Consider the following 25,988-nt stretch of genomic DNA (forward strand, 5'->3'; position numbering starts at 1 on the left):
TTCATTTTCACAATTCTATCCTACATTAAAAACTCTTAATCCTATCATTATAATGAAAAATAAATGTATTCACGATAACTTTATACACATAGATAAATATAAATAAATAACACGTAATCAATGAGCTTTTCACAAAACAGCTCATTTTGACTAGAATAATACTAACATATAATCACCTCGTGGTATTACTGATCAACTTATCCGCTTTCCAAATCAGAACCATTAACATTAAAAGTAAGTAGTTCAGCAGCAAGAAATTTTACAGGACAATACAAAAATTCTGAAATATTGGAATCACCGTTGTCTGGGAGAGAACTGGAATACGCTGGAATACATTCCAACAACAGTGTAGATCTTTGTTCTGACTTTCATCAGCGATATTTCATCTTCTTCATCGTTTGGATAACTACTTTCGTCAGCTGCTGGCATTGCTATAAATATGTCTCCTTTAGGAACATCTATTACTTTTCCACTATCATTACTTTCTTCTATATTTGGCATTATTTGAGGTATTTCTAAAGGAATGAACTCTACTTTCATATTTCCGTAATCTATTCTTGTATCTCCGATATTTCCTTCGTTATAATTAATCATCGAGTTCACATTTTCACTAGCTTCACCTTGACTTACAATTATTACATCCTTAACACTTTCATTCATATCTTGTTTGTCTTCAACACTTTCACTATTTACTTCAGGTTCTTCTCTATCATTTTCTTGTGGATAGCCTTTGAACTTTTGAGTTGTTTGTTCAACTAATTTTGTAGTTGCTATTATTTCTTCTTCAATTTTAGGAACAATTTCAGTAGCAATTTTTTCATTGATCACATTATCAGTCACTGTTTCAGTGTGCGAGGACTTGTGTTTGGCTTGCTGTGTGATTTGTTTAACGACTGGTCCTAAAACATTTTGTATGTAGTCTTGTAGTAGATTACACTTTTGTTTGGTGTCCACATCATTGCTGCTGCCCCATAAGATGACTCCGTTGATTCCAGATTTTTTCATGTGATTAATGGCGTTGAATAGGTCCTCCTGTAAAGATAAAATAATGTCATTTTGTAAGAATTTTATGGTAAAGATACAAATGAGTTCATGTCTATTATGACAATGACAAACACAGGTCACGACTCATCCCCCTGTGTTCAATAGTTTGGCTGTCATTGATTGTCGATGATTTGAATGATTTGCCGGTATCTGCGCTTTCTACCTCCTACAATTCGGTTCTTGAAGAGACTTCTTCCTTTCCACCAAAAGATCCTCCACACAGCTTTCCAGAAGACGATATATGCCCTTTTAAGCGCCCTTGAGGTGATTTTCTCACGAAAACGGGGCTATGCAAATAATCCAATCATTTTTATTATTATTATTTTCCTCAGGGCCTCCTTTGTGCAGTTATTGTAGAAAAAATAAATTTTTGAATTTGCTTGTTCTACAAAAGTCCCAAAAACTTTTTTGTGCCGATGAAAATTTGAATCTTTGTCATGAAAAAATACTCTCAATCCATTTTGTTCAACATTTCGGTTTGAAAAACAAGCTTTTCAACTTCAGAAAGTGGCATCTGTTGCAGTTGTCAATTTTTCTAACCTATAAAGAACTGATGATTCAACTAGATATACTAACAGATATTAGATAAATAATACCAACAATCATAACCAACAACGACCAATGCAATATACTATTAATTTACATTCATAAAAACACGCATAAAGATTTTTCCGAAAATCTGTACGAACCTTAGTCAAAAACTCAGTGGTGTCATCATTGTATTTGTACCAAAGATATGCGTAGATGGGGTGATTCCCTTCGGACCTCATCTGCAGCCTCTTGGCCTCTGCAATTCTCCCCTTCACCAGCTGGAGCCTTTGTTGGGGGTTCAGGTTCTTGTGGCCGAAGTAGACGGAAGGTAGCAGCGAGTTGGTGCCGTCCCAGAGCCATTGGATGCTGAAAAATGTTGTTTCATAAACCGATTTAAAAATGATTAAGTTCAGTAATAAATGAACTTCGCTTCCTTGGTGAATGATGCCTACCGTGCTTCATTTGATTCAACGGGAAAATAATCATGTTACATTTTTAACTTTTCAATTTAGGAGGCGGGTATTGGTACCGCCCCGGGAACACCGCTCCCATACGTCACCCCGAGTGGCTCGCTACGTTTGGTGATTAAGTAGGGGCGCCGGGTTCTTGGGGTGAGGTTATTTATATAAATGTTAATATTTTTTTTAAATATAACCTGGTTAATTTGGACGCTACCTTTAAATATTATCTTTACATTAATGTATTAATGTGTATTTTTTTCTCAGATTTTCAATGATAATCAACCCCTGACGTTTTGCTATATCTATGAATTGACATAGACAAAAAAAATCTTTCAGTTTCTCGGAAGAAGACAATCTGGTAAGTAGTACACTCCGAAGGTAACTTAAAAAAATCTATTTAGGTTTTTTGAAGATTGGACAAATAGGCTGTCAGGAAGTAGAGAACATAATAGGAATATGCTGGTCATTAAATGTCGACTATTTTCTAATAGCTGTTTTTTATTGCTGACTAACTATGAAGGAAGGAATAAGTGCACCTGCATTGCTCGCTGGCAGATTTATTGTTTTTTTCATGCAATTTTCAGGAAGTTAATTAGCCAGCATAATTTTACATTATCAGCAAGATCTTGGCAAATAGTACCACAATAGCAGTTAGTAAACCACCATCTGCACAAAATATAAGTGGTATATTTCCTCTCTTTGGCGTAATCAACAATTCTGGACATTGGAGGATTTTTATTACATTAGTTCCGTACAGGAGGCCCTGAGGTAAACAATTCCCCCAGGGCCTATGTCATCTTCGGGGAAGGATTCGCTCCAGCGGGATGCTGTGGGGAGGTTCTTTTAAGGAAAGGAAGGGGAGGAAGTTTGGGGAAGGAAAAAGGTAAGAGATTTGGGTAGGAATCTGTTGGTCAGTTTGTCCAGGAGTGACGGATGGGTAAATCCATCCCTCCCATTGCGGTGCAAGGCGATGTCCTGCTGAAGAGGTCAAAAGGTCTCCCTCAACCTGTCTCTCCCGATCCGGCCTGCCACGCAATTGATGGGCAGATGAATCTATCGCCAATACCCTGACAAACCTCACCCCGTGAATCCGGGGCCACTTGGGGTGACCTATGGGCAGAGGTGTTGGTTATCCAATAAATGGTTCCGGACCCGCCTCGCAAATTAAAAATACAAAGTACACATTACGTATTTCTTTTGTTTGCAATTTTGACAGATGTCGTAATTTTTCATGATATATAATGTACAAACCTATTATTCTCTTCTTCAACAGCATTCGAGCACTTCTGTTTCTTATCATCCCCATTCATATTAAAGCAGTAAGGGTAGGCATAGTAGCCCCAGGTTGCGAGGGGTCTGACCTGTCTGGCCATTGCCATAGTCTGCTCCATGTACTTCCTGCCAGCTTCTTCAAAGCGCTTCGCCGCCTGTAATACATATGATAGTACCACATTATATTTAAAGACATGAACTAAACTTGAAAAATCCATCTAAAGGCTCGGTTATAAGTGTTCAAATAGAAGAAGAAAATTACTGAATATGGTTGAAAGCGAGATACGTAAATCAGAATGATAAAAGAGTGCGGAAAATGCTAAGAAATTTAAAGAAGCTGTTTTGAAAATCTACATAAAAATAATGTTAATGTTCCTATGTTCAAAATTTTAAATCTCCGAAAGTTCTTTACCAATCGCTTCGAAATTTTGACACAACGTGTCATTCGAATAAGCGTGTGTTTTTATATACCTATCTATATATGTCACTTGAGAAAGGTAAAAAAAGGTTAAATAAAAACAGCGCATTCTGTTTAGCAAACATATTTTTTTATAAAACAACACAGTCGGTTGGACGTAAAAGCAACACGCGCGATTGTTTCTCGATCTGCACAGACAGACTGAGGTACAGCAACGTGTGGCGGGGTACAGCTAGCATTTAATAAAACACGACTTAAAACAGAGCAAAAACCTCTCGGAGAAACATTGCGAATATTTTGATGCCGAACCAGATTTGTTTTCTATAATTTTCGGAGCACACATTAAAAATTTTTTATCGAGGGTATTACTTATAATTACTTTTTAACTCGGCATCTGACTGCAGATGGTCTTAAAATTACGTTTTAACTAAAATTCTTTCCCTCAGTGTTTAAGGAAAGTATGTTACATATCGGTAAAAATTCGGAATGCGGGATCTTAAATGCACTAAGCAGAAATTTTAAAAAATTACGAAATAGCTAGTAGCAGGTTCTTAAACATCTGATTGGTACACACGAAGGATAAAAAAATAGTGAAGGTTAAAAGAAATAAACTGCTCAATCCGGCCAAATATCATTATTTATTTTTAGGGTATTGTGCCGTGTTGTACTTCCCCAATCTTTAGCCAACGTTTCGGAGAGCGTTAGTGTCCGTCATAATGACAGATATGTAGATTGTGTATGTCATTATAATCATTAATTAAATTGTGGTTTTCAGCGTTTAGTGTTGCTATAGCTGTACCACATTACTAGTACTAGTGGTAAAGAGATGTACAGTTCAATTTTTATAATCTTGGTCCTAAAAACTGCCACTTGCCTGACATTTGGCATTGACTGGCTATTTATAAAAGTATTTCAAATGATAATACTCAAAAATCATGAGAAAATTGGTGCCTCGCTGAAGCTACCCAGAAGCAGACAAAGGAAGGGATGGACCGCCTGCGTGGAAAAATATTGGAGAGATGTGGGAATACCCAAGGAGTAGAGAAAAATGTGTAGAGATTAGATTAAATGGAGATCATTGTAAAGAAAAGGCCAAATCCCACCATTTGGGATATAGTACCATGGTGGCAATGCCCACCAAATCTAATGATTTTGGTAATGATAATATATTTCCAGTGAAGGGTCGCGATACAAGCACTCTGCATCCTGACGTTATTTAATTTGAGGTACAATACAAGATCTTGACGTATTCTTTTTCAATGAGTTAGATTTGATGATGGCTATTATATTTTTTTCAACAAAGCTGAAACAAATGTTGTTGTGGCAATCGTCCATTTGCATAGTTACAGGGTGCGGCAGAGAGGACGGACGTTTTTGAGATGGGTAGTACTCTCCCTCTCCGTCTACGAGAGAGGTGGGGAGGGGGGGTGCCGCTTGACTCGTTAGTACTCTACTTACTCGTTTCGTTTTCCTAGCATTGTTTTACCAGTTGTCGTCATGGAGCCGTGGACGGTGGAGCACCGCGTTTTCGCCTATGATTGTTTCGTCCGAAATAATGAGTCAGTCACCGTCGTACAGCGTGAGTTTCGTCGCCACTTCAACATTCATCGGAATAGAGCTGTTCCCTCTCGAAACACCATCCTTCGTTGGGTTGAATCACTTCGCAGGCGTGGTGAACTGATCAACAGAAGACCAAGAGGAGCTCCGCGAAAAGCTGAGAGAGCGATGTTGGAGAGAGTATATGAGAACTTCCAAGAACGCCTCCAACACTGCATCAACGATTTCGGCCACCACATGCCTGATGTGATTTTCCACACTTGACTGTCTCAAATGTTATTTCCTCGCAAACCTGATTCCATCAATAAATTTGTTTTTGAGTAAAAATTAACTATTTTATGATTTTTTTAAAACCGTCCGTTCTCTCTGCCGCACCCTGTATATATAAATAAATAGAGGTTTATAGAGAAATAAAATATATCTGCTGTTGTGAAATTCCATTCATTAACACAATTCCTCTATCATACTATGCTGTATTATAACATCTGTTCTGCCGTGGAATCTTGAACAAGTCGTGGCAACGAATACGGCAGAAGTTTTCAGGACCCTATAAGCAGTATCATTCCAAGAAGAATGGACCATCAATGAGTTATGCTCCGTATTAAAATTAAGCATTGCAAGATTTAGTAAAGCTATTGGTTGCCTCAAGTAAGTCCATATAGTGCATGAACATCGGATACGTTCCATGCGTCCGCATTTAGATGTATCTGAGATTTTGTTCTGGATTTGTTCCATCATATTTATATATTTTCTTCTTATAATTCCACGGAACAAGGCTATAATTGCAGGTGGATCATTCGTGTAGATGCTCCGATGAAAAACCCAAAAAAACTTGTACTTACTTCCTTCTGTATCCACTTGTTTGGCCACATGGGGTGTCTCTCCTTCTCCTTGTTGTAAGACACCTCCTTGTAAGCCGCCAGCTTGCCCCAGTGCTGCCGGAAGATTGGTCGCCAGGACTCAAAGTCTATTACACCCAGACCTACAAGTACATACATTATACATTATATAAAAACCTACCAATACTGGCTTTATTACCCGACTTATTTTGTGATTGTGAATAATTGATTATCTTAATTTCACATTCACTTTCACTGAGAAAATGGTGCTTGCAAATTAGAAAAGACCAAAACAATTTTTTCTCTAATTAGTTAGGAAGTACCTTTAAGTTTTAAAAAATATATAGCTCGTGATGGAAATTATATTTGATGCAACTTTTTTTAAAGGTTCGGTTAACCTAGAAACTTCAAACAGAAGCAGTCCTGCAATTTTTTTCGAGTTTTTTGGTGCTTCAACGGATAGTTGTTATTAGTAATATTTCACGATTGTAGTATATTATGATAAGATTATACATGGTGTCCGGAAATTCGAAGTACAAGCGGGAATTCGTTGGATCTACATCAATTTTCGAGTCGATTTTGTGGTTTAACTTTTTTCGATTTGAGAGTTCATTTTCGAGTACCTAAATCGTGACGTAGGAAATTTTTAGGTCAATTTGAAATAAATCGGGTGCTAGAGGGTTAAAAACATCTGTTTAATGTATTTTAAAAGGCGTTAAAGCGTAGACTCAGATCCGAAAGCTTAAATTTTTATATTTGCCGAAAAAAATGATTATTTTTTGCAATATCTAAATTCCAAAACGATTTTTTTCAGGTTTTTCATGTGTTGTAGAATCACCAGTTTCCAGTAGTATTACGAATTTCCGGACACCGTGTATACAGAAGAAAGACTAAATATCTACAAAAGAGTGTCGGTATATCAGAAAATTAAAACACTAAACGCGAAAATGTAGCGATTTAATTTGGATCGTACCGTGAAATCTCTCATCAGGAATCTGCTTTTCCAGACTGTCCTTAAAATATTCCAGATGTAGGTTCAAGTCTCCTTCCTGCGGGATGCCTCCGTTCCTGTAGAAGTAGTCTGAGCTGCTCCCGTTCTCCAGCAAGGCCGGGAAGTTTCCAGGGTCGTACAGGATCGCTATCTGGTTGCCCCTGAAGCTATCACCATCGTTCTGCGTGATGCCGTACCTGGAGATATCCGTGAAGTACTGCTCGTTGGAGCGGCATTGGAACGTCGGGGAGTTCCAGAATACACGGAAAGAGTCTTCTCCAGATCTGGAATCGATGATGAAGGGGTCTGATGCCCTGAAACTGTATGCTCTTTCAGATCTGTAACAAAACAAAAAAAAAAAATTATTTTAAGTTCGAGTCGTAGAAATGACCCTTTCACAAATGACAAATTTCAACCGTTTTCAAATATTGGGTGCCGATGAAACCAATGACGCTAGTTTCTCGGAGCATCTTTCATTGAAATACCGATAGAACAAGCACAACGTCAAAGGGATCTGTCTAACGGACCGCCCGTTTCAAATGTAATCAAATTTGTATTTATCTTTCATTCTAGAACATCCAACAAAATATATACGAATAAAAAAAACATGAGTACACTATTATGTCTCCTAATATACAGGGTACCCGGGTGTAAAGTGCACAAACTTTGCGGAGTGATTCTAAACGATGGTAGAAGTAAAAAAAAAATAACTCTTTCTAAATGTAATTGATTTTTTCCCATTCAAAACATTTTTTTATAGAAGAATATTATTTTCTCCATCAAACAATTCAACTATTTTACCCACCGGAAAACTACCTAAAAATGTTGGAATTCGTTTGAAAAAGGTTACCCCCGTCACCCTGTATAAAATATATAATATATTCATACTTTATATTGTCTTTCAATTTCAATAAATAAAAATGACTTATAATTTCATAAATATGTTTACGATTCAATCATAGTAACTATACATGTATTTTTAAAATTCTTAATTAGAACAGAAATGTTAACTATTTCACAAAATGATGCGTATACTCTACTTATCCCAAATACTCCTCTTCAAACAAACCTTTTCCATCCAAAAGCAAAAAAAAACACTAATGGAAGAGTAGTATAAATCTGTAAAGATGGAATTATTGAACGACCAAAATTTTTAGAAAAAAAAAATTACCAACCTAGAATTAATTGGAACGTCACATGTACAGTGTACACACACCTTTACACGACAATATGATTTACAATACCCTTATACAGGATACGGCAAGCAATCCATTGGCTACGAGGGGGGAAATTTATAAAATTGCTTTCATGACGACATGAAAAATAAAAAAAATTCAAAGAATTTTTCAAAAATAATCTTACATAATAATTCAGATGTCTAAAATTTAAAATTAAAGTTTTTTATGGAATAAATTAAAAAAATCGAAACTGTTTTCACTTGTTTCAAAATAACACTCTTTTATATTATTAGTGTGAAATACAAGAAATATATTACACTCCGATCAACAGTAATATTGTGCCGAAAACGTTCGGCACGTTGATAAAAATACATCAATGCTCGTTATTAGTATCTTTGTTATCTTGTCTTCGGCTAATGTTTTTTCTTTAATTTTATAACAATGCTTGCATTCAGTTTAATTAAACCTGGTCATAAAGAATAGAAATTTGTATAATAAATTCAAGTATATTATTTTTTCTGTACCTTATAATAATAATAATAATAATAATAATAATAATATAATATAATATATTTTATTCCAGGATGTGGGGAGGTTTGTGCAATCCCACACGTCCCATATAGATATACATTTTTTTTTGTACAATAGATATAATAAATTATCAAATAAGGAAAACTATGCAGGGTGTGTTCTTGAGTGCGCTTGGGCCCAGCGCTCACTCAGGAGTGGCGCTTGGTGCTGGTAGGCTGCGGTCACCAACGTGTTGGCGGAGGCCATTAGCCGCATCCTGGCTCCAGTGACCCGGTGTCTCATCAGGCCGGCAAATCCATTCAGTCCTAGTTCCGTGAACATTGTCGATGCGCTGCTGTATCTTCGGTATCCAAATATTATTCTACAGGCGTCATTATATTGAATTCGGAGTCGTTCCATCGAGCAAGTTCGGTAGTGACACCATGTCTCACACGTATACAGGCCAGTACAGAAAGCGTTGAACAGTATTTTTTTAACGGTATTGCTGCATTTGCAAAATCTGCGGGCAATCATGTTAGAAACTATGCTAAGGCTTCTCCTTTGTCGTTCGATATCGCCATCGTCCGATAGGTTTTCATTAATAATGTGCCCCAAGTATTTCACGTTCGAACATGTATTTATTTTTGCCTCGTTAAGGTATACGGGGAGCATATTACTTGTATCTTGACTTTTTCCGTGGTGGAACGCAATCAATTCCGTCTTCTTCGGATTGTACATCATATTATGCTGTTTTCCATATTCTTCACAAATGTTTAGGAGTAATCTTAATCCCTTGATCGACGGAGCTAGGAGGATCATGTCGTCCGCGTAGCTTATATGATTCATACATATACTGTTAACACGACAGCCCGTTCTGATGTCCAGGCGACTTGACAACTCGTCCATGTATACATTAAATAGAATGGGGGACATACACCCTCCTTGCCTTACTCCTGACCGCAAATATATCGGCTGGGAGTATGTACTTGCCCACCGTACAACATTTTCTTGCTGGGAGTGCCATCGGGATAGTATGTTTATAAATGAGGTAGGTATATTCCTAGCTTTCAATTTATCCCATAATGTTTTATGACAGACCCTGTCGAAGGCTTTACTTAGATCTAAGAAGCACCCGTATACGGTAGTTTTTCGTTTCTTGTAGAATTCTATTATTTGCTTTGCAGTATATATTGCCATATTAGTGGATAGTCTACATTTAAATCCCATCTGGTTATCTTTAGACATTAGTTTATCATTTATTTCATTTAATATTACCCTTTCAAATAATCTTGCAGTTATAGTTGCTAAAGATATTGGCCGGTAATTGCTGGAGTTAGTCATGTCAGGCTGTCCCGATTTCAGGATTGGAGTTATAATCGTTTTCGTCATTGCACCCGGTATATGGTTGTGTTTAAGTATTGCGTTGAACAGTATGTGTAGTAGTTTGGGTATGTATCTACCTCCGTATTTTATGTGTTCAATACTTAAGTTATCATGTCCCGGAGACTTACCAGCCTTAGTGCCTGTTATGGCCTTCATTATACTGCTTTCAGAGAGGTAAACGTTTTGTCCATCAAATTCCATAATATCAGGGACAGACGGTATTTCATTTCCAGAAATATCTGCAAAGGTTCTTCTAAAAGTATTAGCAATTTCCTCCGTGTTTGTAGATCCATCAATTTGGCTGGCGATTCGATTTTTTGGTTTGATCAGGTTATTGCTTTTCTTCCAGAACTGGGCAAACTGCTTCGTGTCAAGTGATTTTACGATATCATCCATTTTTGTTTGTTCAGAGGAGCTTTGGCAGTGTTTAAGAGCTATTTTGAACTCCTTTCTTTTTCGTTTTCTTTCATCCGCAATGGGACCATGTAATGGTCTCCCATTTTTAATCCACTCCATCAACGCCGATCTGGAATTTTTGTAGTGTTCCTTAACTTGTTGATTCCACCCAGCAATGTCACGATGTGTTTTTGGTTTGTTTTGATCGCTCTCCCGATGAAATACGGTATTGGCAGCCTTACTTAGAGCTTCAACGATGTCTGTGTATATATTTTCCATGCTTTGTATATGGTCACATCTGTCACATATAGAATCCGAATTACAAATGGATTTGGAGTGTCTTTGATAGATTACACTAAGTAATGCTTCTGCTACAGACGTATATTCACTGATTTTCTTATTATTATTCCTTCTCCATATTATGTTATTAGGCTGTTGTGGAATATTAAAAATAGTTGCAGGTAATTTTTCAGCAGCGATTACGCAAGATGTCGGCCTGTGATCGGACCAGTCGGTATCATAATGTATTTTTAGACTATCTATTTTGTTCTTAAGATTATTGGTGCATATACAGTGATCGAGCCAGGAAGTGGTATTGTGTGCATCGCTTATATATGTATATGTGTCATTCGGTAGTCTTTCAATATCGATACAATTGTAGTTATTTTCGGTGTAGAAATGAGAGAGTTCTTTCCCGAATATGGAGGATGGGTGAGCGTTGAAATCTCCCATAACAATGGTTTCAGAGTGTTCGTTGTCTTGAATGATCGTATGTATTTTGGAAAGGTAGTTGGTGAAGTCGGTAAGGTTGTCCGCGTGACATACCGGCATGTAGACAGTCAGTATGCTTATCGTCCCTCCGTTGGTGGTTATCTGAATACCAGCGATGCGGTCATCTCCACACGGTATTATTGAAGCTTGCAGCTCGTTCCTCCAAAGTACTGCGACTCCTCCGTAGGGTCGGCCTCGTAGCGGTCCGTTTGATAAATCTACAGCAGAGGTACCCCATCCCTGGAAGTTCGGATGAATTTTGGATAGATTCGATGTTTCGTTTTGTAATAGCCACGTTTCTTGCAAAAGTATTACATCGTAGATATCGCACATATCTATAACGAAGTTGACGTTTCGTTTAAAACTTTTGCAGTTTATTGAGATTATCTTAATTTTGTTCTTTTCCATTGTATTTTTTTTCAATAAATTTTCGGAAAACAGTACCAGTCGGCCAAAATTCTTTGTTCATGTAGGTTTTGAAATCCGTATTCGGTATAGTCAACTTGAAAGATCCAAACTGCGTGGGATTTCGTTGTATTATTTTTTTCTATTTGGATATTACTTCCTTTTATTTTACAATTGATAAAGTTTCGAATATTGTCCTCAGTTACACTATTGTCGAACCTCGACACATATAGCGTTGTTTTTAACTCGGCTATTTTTAGGGAGTTCTCCATCGCTATTCCAGTTGCAATAATATTTCTCGACCTCCTTAGTTTTCTTGTAACGGTTTTATAACCATCCGTATTAAAATTAGTTGTCTCTGGTATAAATGTATTTTTGTGAGATAGTGTGCGTGCAACTTTGGCTGATTCATCCATACCCGGTTGATGTACCTGTGATGTCTGAATTATGACTTGTTGCTGTTGTGTGAGAGAGCTAGACGCCGCTACTTTATTCCATGATTGAGGAGAGTGCATGACAGGTGGGGCAGCTAATGTGAGGGGCGCGGGCGGGGTTATCACATTACTGCAGTGCGCATTGTCGTCCAAATGTATTTCATTAGTTGGCGACCGTGAGTTTGAGCGGTTCTTATCTATGGCTACCGGTATGGTGACCTTCAATGTATTCAAGGACGGCGATGTGTTTTCGTTTTGATTTGGAATACGGTTATGTTATACGTGTTATATTGATTTGGAATACGGTTATATTATAAAACATACTTATTATTGTAAAACATATTTACAATGATTACAATAGTATTTATACTATTTTACATAACGGAAATTATAACACTAAATACATGACCGAATGCAAACTTATAATGTTTATCTACCTTTCATCACTCAATAATTATAAATATCTTTGTTTATTTTATCCACCTATTTCACTTGACATTTAACCATTTATTGTAAAACTTATACACCAAGCATGCAAAGATATAGCTTTATAGCTTAGTGCACAACTGAGTGAAAATGACAATTGAAAGCGTCGATGACCATATCACATACAGATTAGTGAGTGAGCCAAATATTGAATTAATGCTATATTTTTGATTGGGGAAATGGCGCGCGGCGTTAGCTACGAATTTAAATGTATGATTTTCAATTTGTTTATATTTCAATTTGTACTTGGTGTTAAGGGACGCACATGGCTTACTTTAACCAGTGATTCCTGTCATTATTTTAAGTAAAAATTGTAAATTAAATTATGGCCTACGGTGACTTTTAAAAAAATGTATTTATCCAAAAACAAACAATAAAAAAAATTCTTCCACACGTCGTCAATGGTCAATCATCCACGTAACCGAAAAACCCCTCACCACGACCGTAACTCTCAAATACCTACTATTTTTTTTAATTAAATTTATTGGCTTTCGTTTTCGAGTAAATCGAGTCCAAAATTCGAAATTTTTTTATCAAATTTGTAAGAAAAATAGTTTTTTACAAATTTGGGATAATTTTTTTTTTTTCTTGTGGGTTTTCTGTGTGATGTAGGTATATCAATTAACCAGATTTTCCAGATACCGTGTATTATAGCAGTGGCGTGTAAGCCAAAGTACGGCTGTGTGAATGTTTTCAATTGCAGGTTAAATTTATCGCATTATTTTTCTATTATCAATGGCAGAAACAGCTCTTCAGTATATATAGTGTAATTACTAACGCTTTTGGCACATATTTACAAGTAATCAATTCTTCTATTTTTCGGCAATTTAAATAGTTTAACTTGTTACCAATTGAATTTAACTCTTTTAATTGTTTCCTGTGGTACACGTTAGCTAGTAATTTGGGCAAGATTGTTTTGAGGATAGGAGAATAATTGTATAACTATCTGAATTAATTTGCATAGGAAGCAATATGCTTGTCGGTATCTACCTAGTAATTAATTGTAATTAAAACACGTAGGCAATTAACTGTGAAGATGCAATCTTTCATCGGTAGTTTTAATTATATACTCATATGCATGGGATTATTGCTTGCGCAAAACATGAATCTCGTTTGCATAAACTTTTTGATACTTTAAAAAAAACCTTATTTTCTTTTAAAATGATTTGGGTTTTTTCATTTTTCGTTGGCTATTTCCAACCCGCCAAATAATTCAATATGTACTAGTACTTCAATCAAAAATTACTGCTTATTGTATTTTTTTCACCTGTAAACAACCAACTTTACTTTTTTTAGAAAAGGCTTTGTTAGTGCTAAATTTCCCACTAGATGGCGTCGAGACATATTATATCTACATTGACCGGTCGGTGGCCGAGTTGACATCGCGTTTGGGTCCCACCCAGGCGTAGTGTGTTCAATTACTCGGCTGGCTAAGTTCTCCATCACAACACAAGCAACATTTTCAGCTTACTGTGGTGGTAGTAGGAGATTTTCAAATATTGTCAGGTTATTCGTAACCCGGGAATGTTTTTCTTTCTTTTAAAAAATAAGAAAAAAAATTGTTGGTGATATATTTTGACTTGTCAAATAGTAATATTTTTTTAATGGTTTTATGCATTGCACAAAGGATAGCACAAGGAAAAAAATAATAAGCAGTAATTGTTGATTGAAGTAGGTACTAGTACCGATCGTACATATCGAATTATTTGGCGGATTGGAAATAAGTGGTCCAAAGCATCTGACCGGACAACAGAAGGTGCGGGTTCAATTCCCGTCGGCGGCATTTATTTTTATTGGGGAGATATTTTCAATTTGTATTGATATTTCAGGCGACTAATTACTGCTTATGATAATTTGTTATCCTTTGTGCTATGCATAAAACCTTGTCTTATGTTTATCATTAAAGAAATAATCTTTGTTTTTAAGTTAGAAAAAATAATGATTTTTTAAAGATAATTTCCGTACATTTGTAATTCCGAAACGATAATTTAATGAAATTACCTCGAGGGAAAAAAATCGCCAAGCTTAAAAAATTATTAAAAACACGTTTTTTTTATTTAATGTGTAATTTATTTAATATGTAATAGATATGAAAAAACACAGTTAAATGCAACAAAAGCATTGCTCTATTTCAAACGAGTAGTGTTTTATTAATGTTTTCATGTTTTTTTTTTTTTAATATTACCGCGCTCCCTCTAACATTCGTATTTACCTACATATCTTCCTTTCAAACCATCTTTGAACGCTTACTACGGGACCTAATGATAGTAGAAAAGGGAAGGAGATGGGAAGTGGAGTGATGGGAAGAACCTAGCTGTTCAGATCTGATTACTAAACACGGTTAAAGCCGTATCATATAATGAAATCATTTACTTGAAGTTGATGAAGTTGATATAATCATTATCAAACTATTTCGCTGTGAGAACTGTCACCTTGGACACCAACAATACTACGGATTTAGTTTAGACGCAAACCAGCAACAATAGTTGCTTCACAACACATTACAACTGTTTAAAAATCAATACAAATTCAAAAAAGTCTCCCTAGTATCGCACCTGCATAAAATTATTATACCGCAATTGATTTTAATGCTGCAACTAAAGTAGCTCGTTTGCGCTTGGACTAATGCATCAACCCATTAATACAAACTAGCCAACGTAATATGAGAAATCGGAAGAAATTCTCTAAATGATAGAGAAAATCCTACCGAAATTCGTTCCGTAGCTTAGAAGAACTAAGCGCACAAACGGAAGCGGACAGCGACTTTATTTTAGCACTAGCTGTATCCAGCCACGCGTGGCATAGTTGTGCAGATAGAGAATTAATAGCGCGCTTTACTTTTACGTCCGACAGATGGCGCTGTTTTTTTAAAAAACATTATTTTTCATTTATAAAATATAGGTATACAAAAACAACGAATGCAACGTTTTGTCAAAATTTAAAACCAATCGGTGAAGAACATTCCGAGATTTGCGATTTTGAAACAACGAACATTTACATTTTTATTTTTATAGATAATAGAGATAGGGAAGAAGTAAAAAAAAACTATCAATAGAATGGCGCCAGTTTAAAATCACAATGAATCGATTATATATGAAAAAAATATTGTGGATCTTTCGATTTTATTGACACAACGAACTTCACACCACTGCAACAAATCAATTATTGACTTGTCTTTATGGGAAAATTTATTGCACAAATTTGAACAATAATTGTAACTAGCACAAAGTTGACAATAATCGCAATCAATCTCAATCATTTAAATATTTGAAACAATCAAGAGATTGAATTCAACATTGCATTAATTGAGGCGATGAATTGCCTGCGTTAGGTATATCATTCAACAATTTGTGCAAAGAGTCGTTATTATTCGGTCAATGAATGAAAACGAACAGTGAGCATTGTTTCAACTTCTAAACTTGTTTTTCTACATTTGTTTGGTCAAACAATTATTATTATGCACAATACTGTGTCTTTCCTGTCACACTGGTACCAAACAACTTTTTTCGGGTTTTTCTCTAACTTTTGTATACAAATTTCAGAGCAGATTTTTATCCGTAAACACGTTTAGTTAGTAGTAGTAAATATTCTAAAACTTTCAAATACTTAAATAAAGTATATGAAAGTTTTAAAGTGCCTACTCATAATGCGTTTTTTCCCAGATTTCTTTCACATTTAAAAAAATTAAACTCATTGTGATAATTCTTAGGCGGGAAAACCTTACATGTGGGATAAATTGGGTCATTTTAATATCAAGGGGCACGAAATCCAAACTTAATATAGTTGAAGACCTGGTTGGTAGTCTCACTGCAAAATTTAACAAACTAATCATAAAACAAAATCTATTTGTCCTCTTTCTATTTATATTCTGTTTTGTTCATAGATTTGTAACACATTTGGCCCATCGAATACATCACATAGACTGACAGCATATTATGCAAGGTTAAATTGAATCGCTCATTGGAAGACATTGAACATATAACATTATCTAGGTGTAAAAATTGATCAAAATTAAAAAGGGATTGAACTGTTAACTATTTGAACATTAAATTTTTTAAATGTAGGTTATATTAGTGATTTTTCAAATCACCAGGAATGACCTCATTAAAAAAGATTTATTTACATGACTCTTTGCCAATCACCGTTAGAATACTTTATTATCGGATGGGCAGTGCAAATGACAATGCATTTTTATGTGAATACCGCACAGTCTCAACTACTCCCAACCAATGTCCTAAAATCAGTAATTAAAACCCAAAATGCCGTAATGATAATAATTACATAAAAGTCTCTGTAAGAACTAGCACCGACGAAATCTGAAAAAATCTTAAAATCATGTTTATTAAACAACTCTAATCTAAAATAATACTCTTTTATATTCATAAATACAAAATAACAGATATAATAATTAACATCTTTATTAGAAACGTTAGATCTAAGGCTAAAAACATATCCAACTGCAATTATAACATTTCGGCAAAAAAGCTACCTGTATTATGTTACTAAACTCTACAATAAAGTCCCACTCTCATTCAAAACTCACAACAATATTATAACATTTAAATCTCAAATAAAAGCTGGATACAAAACATAGGAAGATCAGAAATAGAGAATACCAAAATTCAAATTCGATATAAATCTGTAAACTTTTAGAATTTTGATCGTCAGAAGAGCCAAACATTTCTTGAACCTTGTACTCTGTAGCTGTGAAATTTGCACAGTTTCTTCTGTTTCGAATTTCCATTTCAATCCAACAGTTTTCTGCTCACGATATAATTTTGAACGTGAGTTTTATAGCTTAAATATCCACATAATAGTGAAAAAATGTGATACCAAAATCCCAAATTGTTTGTTCAATGTTATTCAATTGTGTACAAGGAAAATAAGTTTCAAAATAACGAAATCAAAACCCGGGTGATACCAGGTAAAAAATACTATAGAAAGAAGTTATTAAAATAGAAAAAGAGTTTTTCGTCTTAATCAAGCACGGTTTTTTTTTAAATTTAATGATTTAAATCGCGGTTCACTCACTCTAAAGCATTATGGAATACACTGATTTACATTTTACTATTGTCTGTTTAGTGCATTTAGTGAACTATTCGTTTTATTGAAAGGTCCTGTTTGGGACAATAAAGGAACACGTATGTATGACCTTAAATATCGGATCGTAGTTTCCTCCCACGTAATTCTATTTTTATAAAAATGATACGACAAATTTTATTACTGACTAGTTGACGTTTACCCGACGTTGCTAGAATTTTCTCTACTTCCAATAAATATAATATCCATGTATTTTATATATAAACCTTACGGAAGAAATTCTCTAAATGATAGTGAAAACCCTATCAAACTGCGTTGCATAGTTTAGAAAAACTAAGAACACAAACAAAAAGACGCGGATAGTGACTTTATTTTATACTATTTAGAGATAACAATGTATTGTCACGATTACGAATTTACTAAAAGTTTATCAAAAAACGGCCTGTGATCCCGTTTTCAGTTCACTACGATCTGGGATGTTCCGGGATGTTCCCGAACGTTCCAGACTATTTCAGAACATTCCACAAAAATCGCGAATGTTCCGGGATGTTCTGGAATGGTGTGGAACGCTGTCGAATACTCTCGAATGTTCTGGACTGTTATAGAAATTTCTAGAGGGCGAAACTTCCAGCCGTTATATCTTCAAACGCACGCCCTTCAGGTAAAAGCAGGAAACTTCTTCATGGATGGGGGATAGAGAGGTACCACACCATATAACTCCATTGATCGTACCGGGACTCGTTTATGTAACTTACTTTTATAATATATATTGATTTTATTAAAAACATATAACAATTATTGAGTCTTGCATACTATTTCAAACAGCCAAACGATTCGTCATTACAATAGTTTAATTAGTAAAGGTCAGTTACATAGCGTAGTCACTCGTTACTTGGAATCGGTCAAACAATATATATACCACGCGGTTAAATTCAATTTATTACAGATTACAATTGTTTTGTTGACTAAGTACCTGGCTACTGATTCATCACTGTACATGTATATACACAAAGTACTCGTAGAAACTATATCTACCCATAAATATAACACCGGAATACAATAGTTTATATATTGTTGTTGCAAAAGAGGAAGCTACAAGCGAAATATATGTATATTCTTGGTATGCCTTATATTGTGGGTAATAGGCATTAAATTAGCTTGACAAATTGAATCTAGAAAAGTTCGATTTCAAGCATAAAACGGGTTTTTATTTATTTTGTAAATAATTTTGTAAGGAAGCAAAAAGTTAATCAAGTGAAACTGTCACAGATAATCTTAGCTATAATACTGTATTAAAAAAAATTATTTCCTTTACGCGTTCATACATTTCTATTGAAAAAATATTTTTTTTAGTAGTTTACATTTATATTTTTAATTGGGTAATTTATTTTTTAATTTATATTCTACTCAAGCGAAACGATAGGAAAACCTTCAATTTATCTAAAGCACATTTTGTGGTATTCATAATGTACACCAATTCGTTTTAAAGATTAATCAAAAATAGTGATTTAGAATTACGCTTCGCCAAAAAAATTTTGATCGAGTAGTTCTAGTAAGTATGTTGATTAGGTTCAATAAATCAGGGCTGTATAAATAATTAACGAGGGGTTAGAAGCATTGTCCCGGTTTGACAGAGATACCGAGTTCGATTTCCAGATAAGTTTTATTTTATGTATCTTGTTCTGCTTCACGTTTCGTTCAGATTTATTAGTATTGTATTGTTTTTGAATGATATGTTATGTTTACGGGTATAACCTTCAAAAGTTATTATTAGAAAAGTTTTTCCAATTAAATTGAATCATTTTGATTTCAAAGGTCGACTTTATCAAGATAATCAGGTGCCAATTGTTTTAGCGCCGGGTCTTATCTCAAGTGCGGACTTCTATTGATGTTACATGATTTACGGCTAGTCACAAATGCGTTGGCGCTTCTTCAGAAACTGGGACCTGGGCACGGGCAAAGTGAGACCCACATTATCAAATAATATTTTAAATAATGTAAAGTATTATATATCTAATAAAATACAAAAAAAAAATAATAATAATTTCACCTCCACTCAACCAGCCTTATGAGATAGCCGCCGAACGAACTTTGACTCGAACATCAGTGTTGCCAAATCAGCTCTTTTCTAGATCTTTATTTCATTCAAACCTCAGAACTTTACTTATTCACGTACAATGATTATTTTATAAGTTATTTAGCATTAAAATCAGCAATCACTCTTTGACTATTTATAAGAAATAATATTACTTTGTTAAAACCTCTATACCTATTTTAAGTTTTGTAAATTTATTTTTATTTAAGATTTTTATTCAGCAGGACTTAGTGGATAGTGCACCCCATAGACATATGAATATTAGTAGACCTGCCCTAAGTGATTAAAAGCGTATTATCCCCACTCCCCATACCGGTTCCATTGAGCCGGCTGGGCTCGCATATGGCCTCAAGTGAAATTTGAAAACGTGACGTCATCATTCTTGTGCGAACTATGGTCGAGGCATCATCGGCCATTTTACGAAATAACACGGCAAAATGTTGACTTGTACTATGAAAACTTGTAAAAATAGATGTGAAAAAGAGAATAAACCCAATTGTCGTATTACATTCCATATATAAGCATTATTTTACTTTATTTTAAGCATATTCACATCGTATAATATGAATCAGTTGTTACTATCACATCGAGAAACGTCTGGACGCGAAACACAAAGCTGGTGGGTTGCTGGGAAGTAAATTATGAACATTTATAAAAGTGTCTTAACTAAATACTCTGAAACTAACTACGACTCTGCAAACAGAAGAAATTTACTTTGCCGAATTTGGACTTCGCAAATTAGTTCATAACGTGGCGAGTAATTTGCGCTCCCATGTAAAAATGTCTATTCATTCAAAGGCAGATTTTACTTTTAAGAACTAAATGGTGATATTATAATGCGAGATGCCTATTTACTGTCAGATTGATTTATTGACGAATCACAGTCAGCTTAACTCCCTTCGTTCTTCAACAGTTGATTTTACCCCTCGCCATTATCTTCTCGTCTATTAATTCCTATGTCTGTGGTGCACCCCCATTCTGCCATATTACACGATAAATGTATCTATTACATTAAAGAGAAAAATAAAAATTTAAGAAAACATTATAGGTAGGCACAGAATGATCGGGTTTCGAAAGAGGTCGGCGTTAGTAAAAAAAATATCATTGAAGAAGAAGATAATACCAAAAAATCTAGACGAAACATGAAACAGAACAAGACACAGAAATTAAAACGGTCTCAACTAGGAATCGAACCCAGGATCTTCGCGGGATAGCGTTTTTATCCACTCGGCTATTGGGGCCATACATAATATTTGTCAATCTCATATTTCAAATTCAGAATTAAAAATATCCTCTTGTAACTAATTTTTTTCCATATTTTTGGTAGATACCTTCTTTTAATTGATTTAAAGTTCTAAAAAAATAGTATGAAACCAATAGACTTTTTCTAACGTCCAAATGAATATAAAACTTTTATTGGTACAACTTAAGTTTAATTAGTGCAATAAAATAGTTTAATAAGTGTAAACATTGGTTTAAACAAATAGTATCATTTAAAAAAATATGTACATATATTTGTCCCCCCCACTCATCCACTTGATATTTTTGTTATCCTGTTTCCTCCGCAATTTGATTCTTCTCACTTGAAAGTATGTCGACCCCCGACCTCCACAATCGACTGTCTTGTTGGAATATCGCTATCACAATTACACATATATTATGGAAGTTTAATGTGCACCGCCACCGTTTGCCACGCTTAATTTTTTCTCAACGAATGAATGTTGTAAAAAAGAATAGTGAAACAACTTGCTGACGCAAATTTAGGTGAATCATATACGAGTATTTGCGGTACCATCCAGGTTAAAGCGCCATTTGAATATAGCCCAGTCAATGAAGGGAAAAAAACACCCAATGTTGGAACTAATTCCCCGGAAGCTGAATTTTTCACAGTTGTTAGAAGACTTTTAGGCATGATTTTTTACAAAAGTCCCCGACTTTCTCCCTTGTGCTTCCTTCCCCACCCCCTATTGAATATATTTTTCAAAGCCTTTCGGAATACGCTAATATCTCCTCAATGGTATTATTAAATCAGACTATTTATTTTTTGTTTAATTTTTAATTAGTTATTCTAAAAAATTGTGTCCATTTATTTTTACGAGAAAAGCTATACAATCTCTACAATTTATTAATAAAGAAAAAATATCAATTTTTAAAATAGTATTTCAGAATATATTTGCACATAACTTTTTTCTGAGACTCTTAACGAAAAATAATAAATCAACAAAACTTGTAGACAATATTTCTAGCTTTAGAATGATGTATATAACAATGGGTTTTAATTTATAATAAGGCACGTAGGCTGTTGATAAGGAGCACGGCGCGCGGCGGCTCGAACGCGCAGCGGTTCGCGGCGCAGTGAGAAATGTCAACTTAAAAACTAATTACATTCCTTCTGCGTTAAAAACGTTAGTACATAATAAAGACAATCAAATCGCTTGTATTTATTGTTTTTATGTAATCAAAAAATAAAAATCTACACATAGAAAATAAACTGTCACTTGATAAAATGCAATTTAAAATGATGGCCGGCTATGCAACGTGATTTAAATAAGCGAGGCCTATAACACTGATTGCATCATTATTAATCGATCATATCAGAAAGGAGACATAATTTAAAAAAAAATGATTAAGTATAAATAAAATTTTAGACTGAATGCCGTAGAAATGAGTTCCCTGATGCGTATGCGTGGTAAAACCATGTATGATCGTGTGAGAAATGTAAAGATCCGCAAAGAGTGCAAGACTGGTGTAAGCGTAATGAGTATGATTAAGAAAGGGACGCTCAGATGGTTTGGGCGTGTAGAGTCAATGAGCGAAGAAAGGAGTGTAAGGAGAATATAAGACGCAAATGTGAATGGTAGCAGAAGTCGGGAAGACACGGCACGATCAAGTGAATCAGATACTTGAGTCGGGCCATGTCAAAAGTCAGTAATCGAATAAACGGCCCTACAACCAAACTAGCTATCATGCCGTTTCCCCGTAGGGGTAGGCAGAGAGGACAGATCACCAAACAACTTTGTCTTGGCACACACTCCTCGCCTCAATCACATTCATACATCGTTTCATACATAGACAACGTAACTGTATTACACTGTCTTAGACAACGTTGAAATTCAAAAACATATTTTTTTCTGTAAACGTCAATAATATAGCATTTTAATATGCAACTTATTTTGATGACACATTGTTAGATCCATACGTATGTTAAGCGTGAAAAAATATATCTGAAAAAAGATAATTTCTGTTTCTGCTGCAACCGATTCAATTGATAAACAATGTATCTATGCTAAACTATGTATTGTGTAATTATTGCTTATGTCAGAGAAAGCGTTACGCACCTACTTTGCTTGGAAACTTGTTTCATCTTCTTACATAATGATAATTGAAATGCATTTACTTTCAGAAAATGATTACTCTAGGATTAAATAATAATTATCAATTAATCATGATATGAATGTATTGCATATAAAATATTTACTAAAGTACAATACAAAGGAAAAGGTTGAATATGAAGTTATATGTCACCATTAGGTTTTAATTATGTATCAGCATTATCAATTATTATATGTCGCCACTATCAATTATCTGCCACCATTACCAATTATTAGGGTTAATTGCTAGCTTTATTGTACTAATAATTGTCGGAATGGACATAAAAAAATAAGAAACGCATGATCTTAAATGGAACACTAAATTAAAATAACGTTACTGTAAGATTAGTCTCTGAGATCGAGGGGTAAGGCTCTCGACTAGTAAACCGGACGTCACCGGCTCAAATCTCGGCTTGCACAATTAAATTTTATTTGATTAATTTTTTTTTTATTTCACAATTTATAAATGTAAAATAATATATAGTATATTAACAGCAGCGTAGAAGTTGTTTCCACTCTGCATCGTCCTGGTTTAAGACCAAAATTCAGAATTGAAACGTTGCTTAAAATAGCTTTAGCCATTTTTGTTGTTTGTTTTTGGGGTGTTATGCCGTGTTGCGCTAACTCCTTCTTTAGCCGACGTTTCGGACAGCGTTGCAGTGTCCATCATCAGGGCAGATCCGGTAGATCCGAAGATGTATCACACATAACACCCCAAAAACAAACAACAAAAATGCTTTTGGCCGTGAGAATCTAAAAACTTACCAGCTTTAGCCATGTTTGGTGACCAGATCTGAATAGCCAGATACTTCCCGCCCTCTATTACTCGGGAGATATTTTCAATTTGTATTGATATTTCAGGCGAATAATTATTATTGCTTTTTGTGAAAATATTAAAATTACACATTTTTAGCAAAATTATCAGAATCGGAAAAATAAACTTTAAAACTCGCACCCATTTTTAATAGGATTCATATTTTGTGAAAATACCATATTCTTGTGATTTGTGTCAAGTGTAAAAAAAATCACATAGGTACTTTAATGTTCGAGCACATTTCTAGTTAATTAGGCAAATACATAACTAATATAATAAATATCGCAAATCCGTAAATACAGGCCTTTAAAATGTTATTGATCTTAAGATAATATATTCTCTAATTAATTCTAAGAACGAATCATGGCCAGTTAAAAATGGCCATTGAAATATAAATATATGAATAATGAAAAATACCTGAATACTGTGTATTTCGAATTCCAATTAAAACTTTTATATATTAATTAAGATAAATAAATAAGCAAACGATGCTCTTAAGCCGATAGTGAAATGCTATTTGTTTGGAAAATAAAGAATATATTACATGTAATTTATTAAAAAATTGACCTGCAAAAAAAAATATTTTTTATTTACTAAAGTCTATTTTAAAATGTCTTAAAACAAAAAAAAATTGTTTGACTAAGGTTTGAACCTTCCTACCCTCGAACTGGAGTCGACAACTCTACTAACCTCGCCAAATGCCGATCGGGTAGGACCGACATTTATTGAGTATATTAACAAATTCAAATTCAAAATTTAAAAAAAATATTTATTGCACAAAAAGAGTACAAAGGGTATAGCTTATAGGTTACATCCTATTTCTTCCAGCTAACCCAACAAATACACATTATATTACATAACCCAACAATTACATGTTAATAAATAAATAAAAATAAATAACAGTAAATAAAAAAAATAAAAAAAAACAGAGGTATTTAATTCATGTAAAGTATTCATTTAAGGTGTAGTGACATTTGTTTAAAATAAATGTTTTTAGTGTTGATTTAAATTTAGTGTCGGTTATTTTTAACTACTGTAATGTCATCCGATTTCAGAAAAAAATCGTATATATCCGCGTATTTGCACTTGATTGCCACCAATTTGTTGTCATCAACAACGAGCATATCTGCCGGGTTTCAACTCGATCGGATGTCGGGAGCGGATTAATTTCTTTCCAAGATTTGCATTCATTCATTACCGAAACAAACAGTGAAATTAGAATAGACTTATTTAAAAAGTATGTCACAAAGGTACAAGATTATTAGAAGTGACTAAATTTGAACGAAAACAATGTCATAAATAATAATATTGTGAAATTATCCTTAATAATAAAATTTTATTAATTATTTTTCAATGTGATAAGAGATAAAAAATAAAAATTCATTAGAAAAACAATAAAAACACAAAAATATATGTGGTAAATAAAAACAAACCTGAAAAGTTCCATTGATTTCACGGGCATCAAAACGACACAAAAAACACATGAAAACACTAAAGAAAATATCACATTCCAATCGTTTTTATCCATGCACTTTGCCACCTTCCTCCCGCTTACGATGTGACACATTTTTCTACTAGACCGCGATGTCATTTTGAGTAACAATCCCATCGCTCGAGCTTAATGAGATATTATGGAAATTGCGATATGAATGTCAGCTGGAAAATGGTCTGCTCTGCTGTACCAACGATTATGATATGGACAGGCACTGAATGGAAGTGAATTTATATGGAGTGAATTTGTTTACATTTTTTACCAAGTCAGGAGTTTTAAACCGACGCGACGCGTCATACGACGCCCACACTTCGACCTACCGCAACGAGGAAAGGTAAAAGCAATATTAAGTGAAAATAAAGTGATTAATAAGTTGTTTTTTAAAACGTTTTTACTTTTTGTTAGAATGATTCATAACTGTACACGGTATTCAGTAACACGTAGTACAAGCGGGAAGCTGGTGAATCTACAATACGTAGCGAACTAAAACACTTATTGCT

At 34.5% G+C, this 25,988-nt stretch overlaps 1 protein-coding gene across 1 annotated transcript; it reads right to left on the minus strand.

The window, feature by feature from the left end:
• LOC149411828 (hyaluronidase-like) lies at window positions 1-25,672 on the minus strand. The gene is made up of 6 exons (XM_089646475.1): window positions 25,430-25,672; window positions 7,096-7,451; window positions 6,126-6,265; window positions 3,288-3,463; window positions 1,734-1,941; window positions 1-1,032 (listed from the first exon to the last, which is right to left on the minus strand). Exons 1-6 carry the CDS (start codon window positions 25,603-25,605, stop codon window positions 295-297), a joined length of 1,794 nt encoding a protein of 597 aa, XP_089502601.1. The 5' UTR covers window positions 25,606-25,672; the 3' UTR covers window positions 1-294.
• Window positions 25,673-25,988: the final 316 nt, after the last annotated feature.

The sequence above is a fragment of the Hesperophylax consimilis genome, chromosome 24 (genome assembly GCF_061612785.1).
Source record: "Hesperophylax consimilis isolate HC1 chromosome 24, BYU_Hcon_1.0, whole genome shotgun sequence".
Classification (NCBI taxonomy): Eukaryota; Metazoa; Arthropoda; class Insecta; order Trichoptera; family Limnephilidae; genus Hesperophylax; species Hesperophylax consimilis.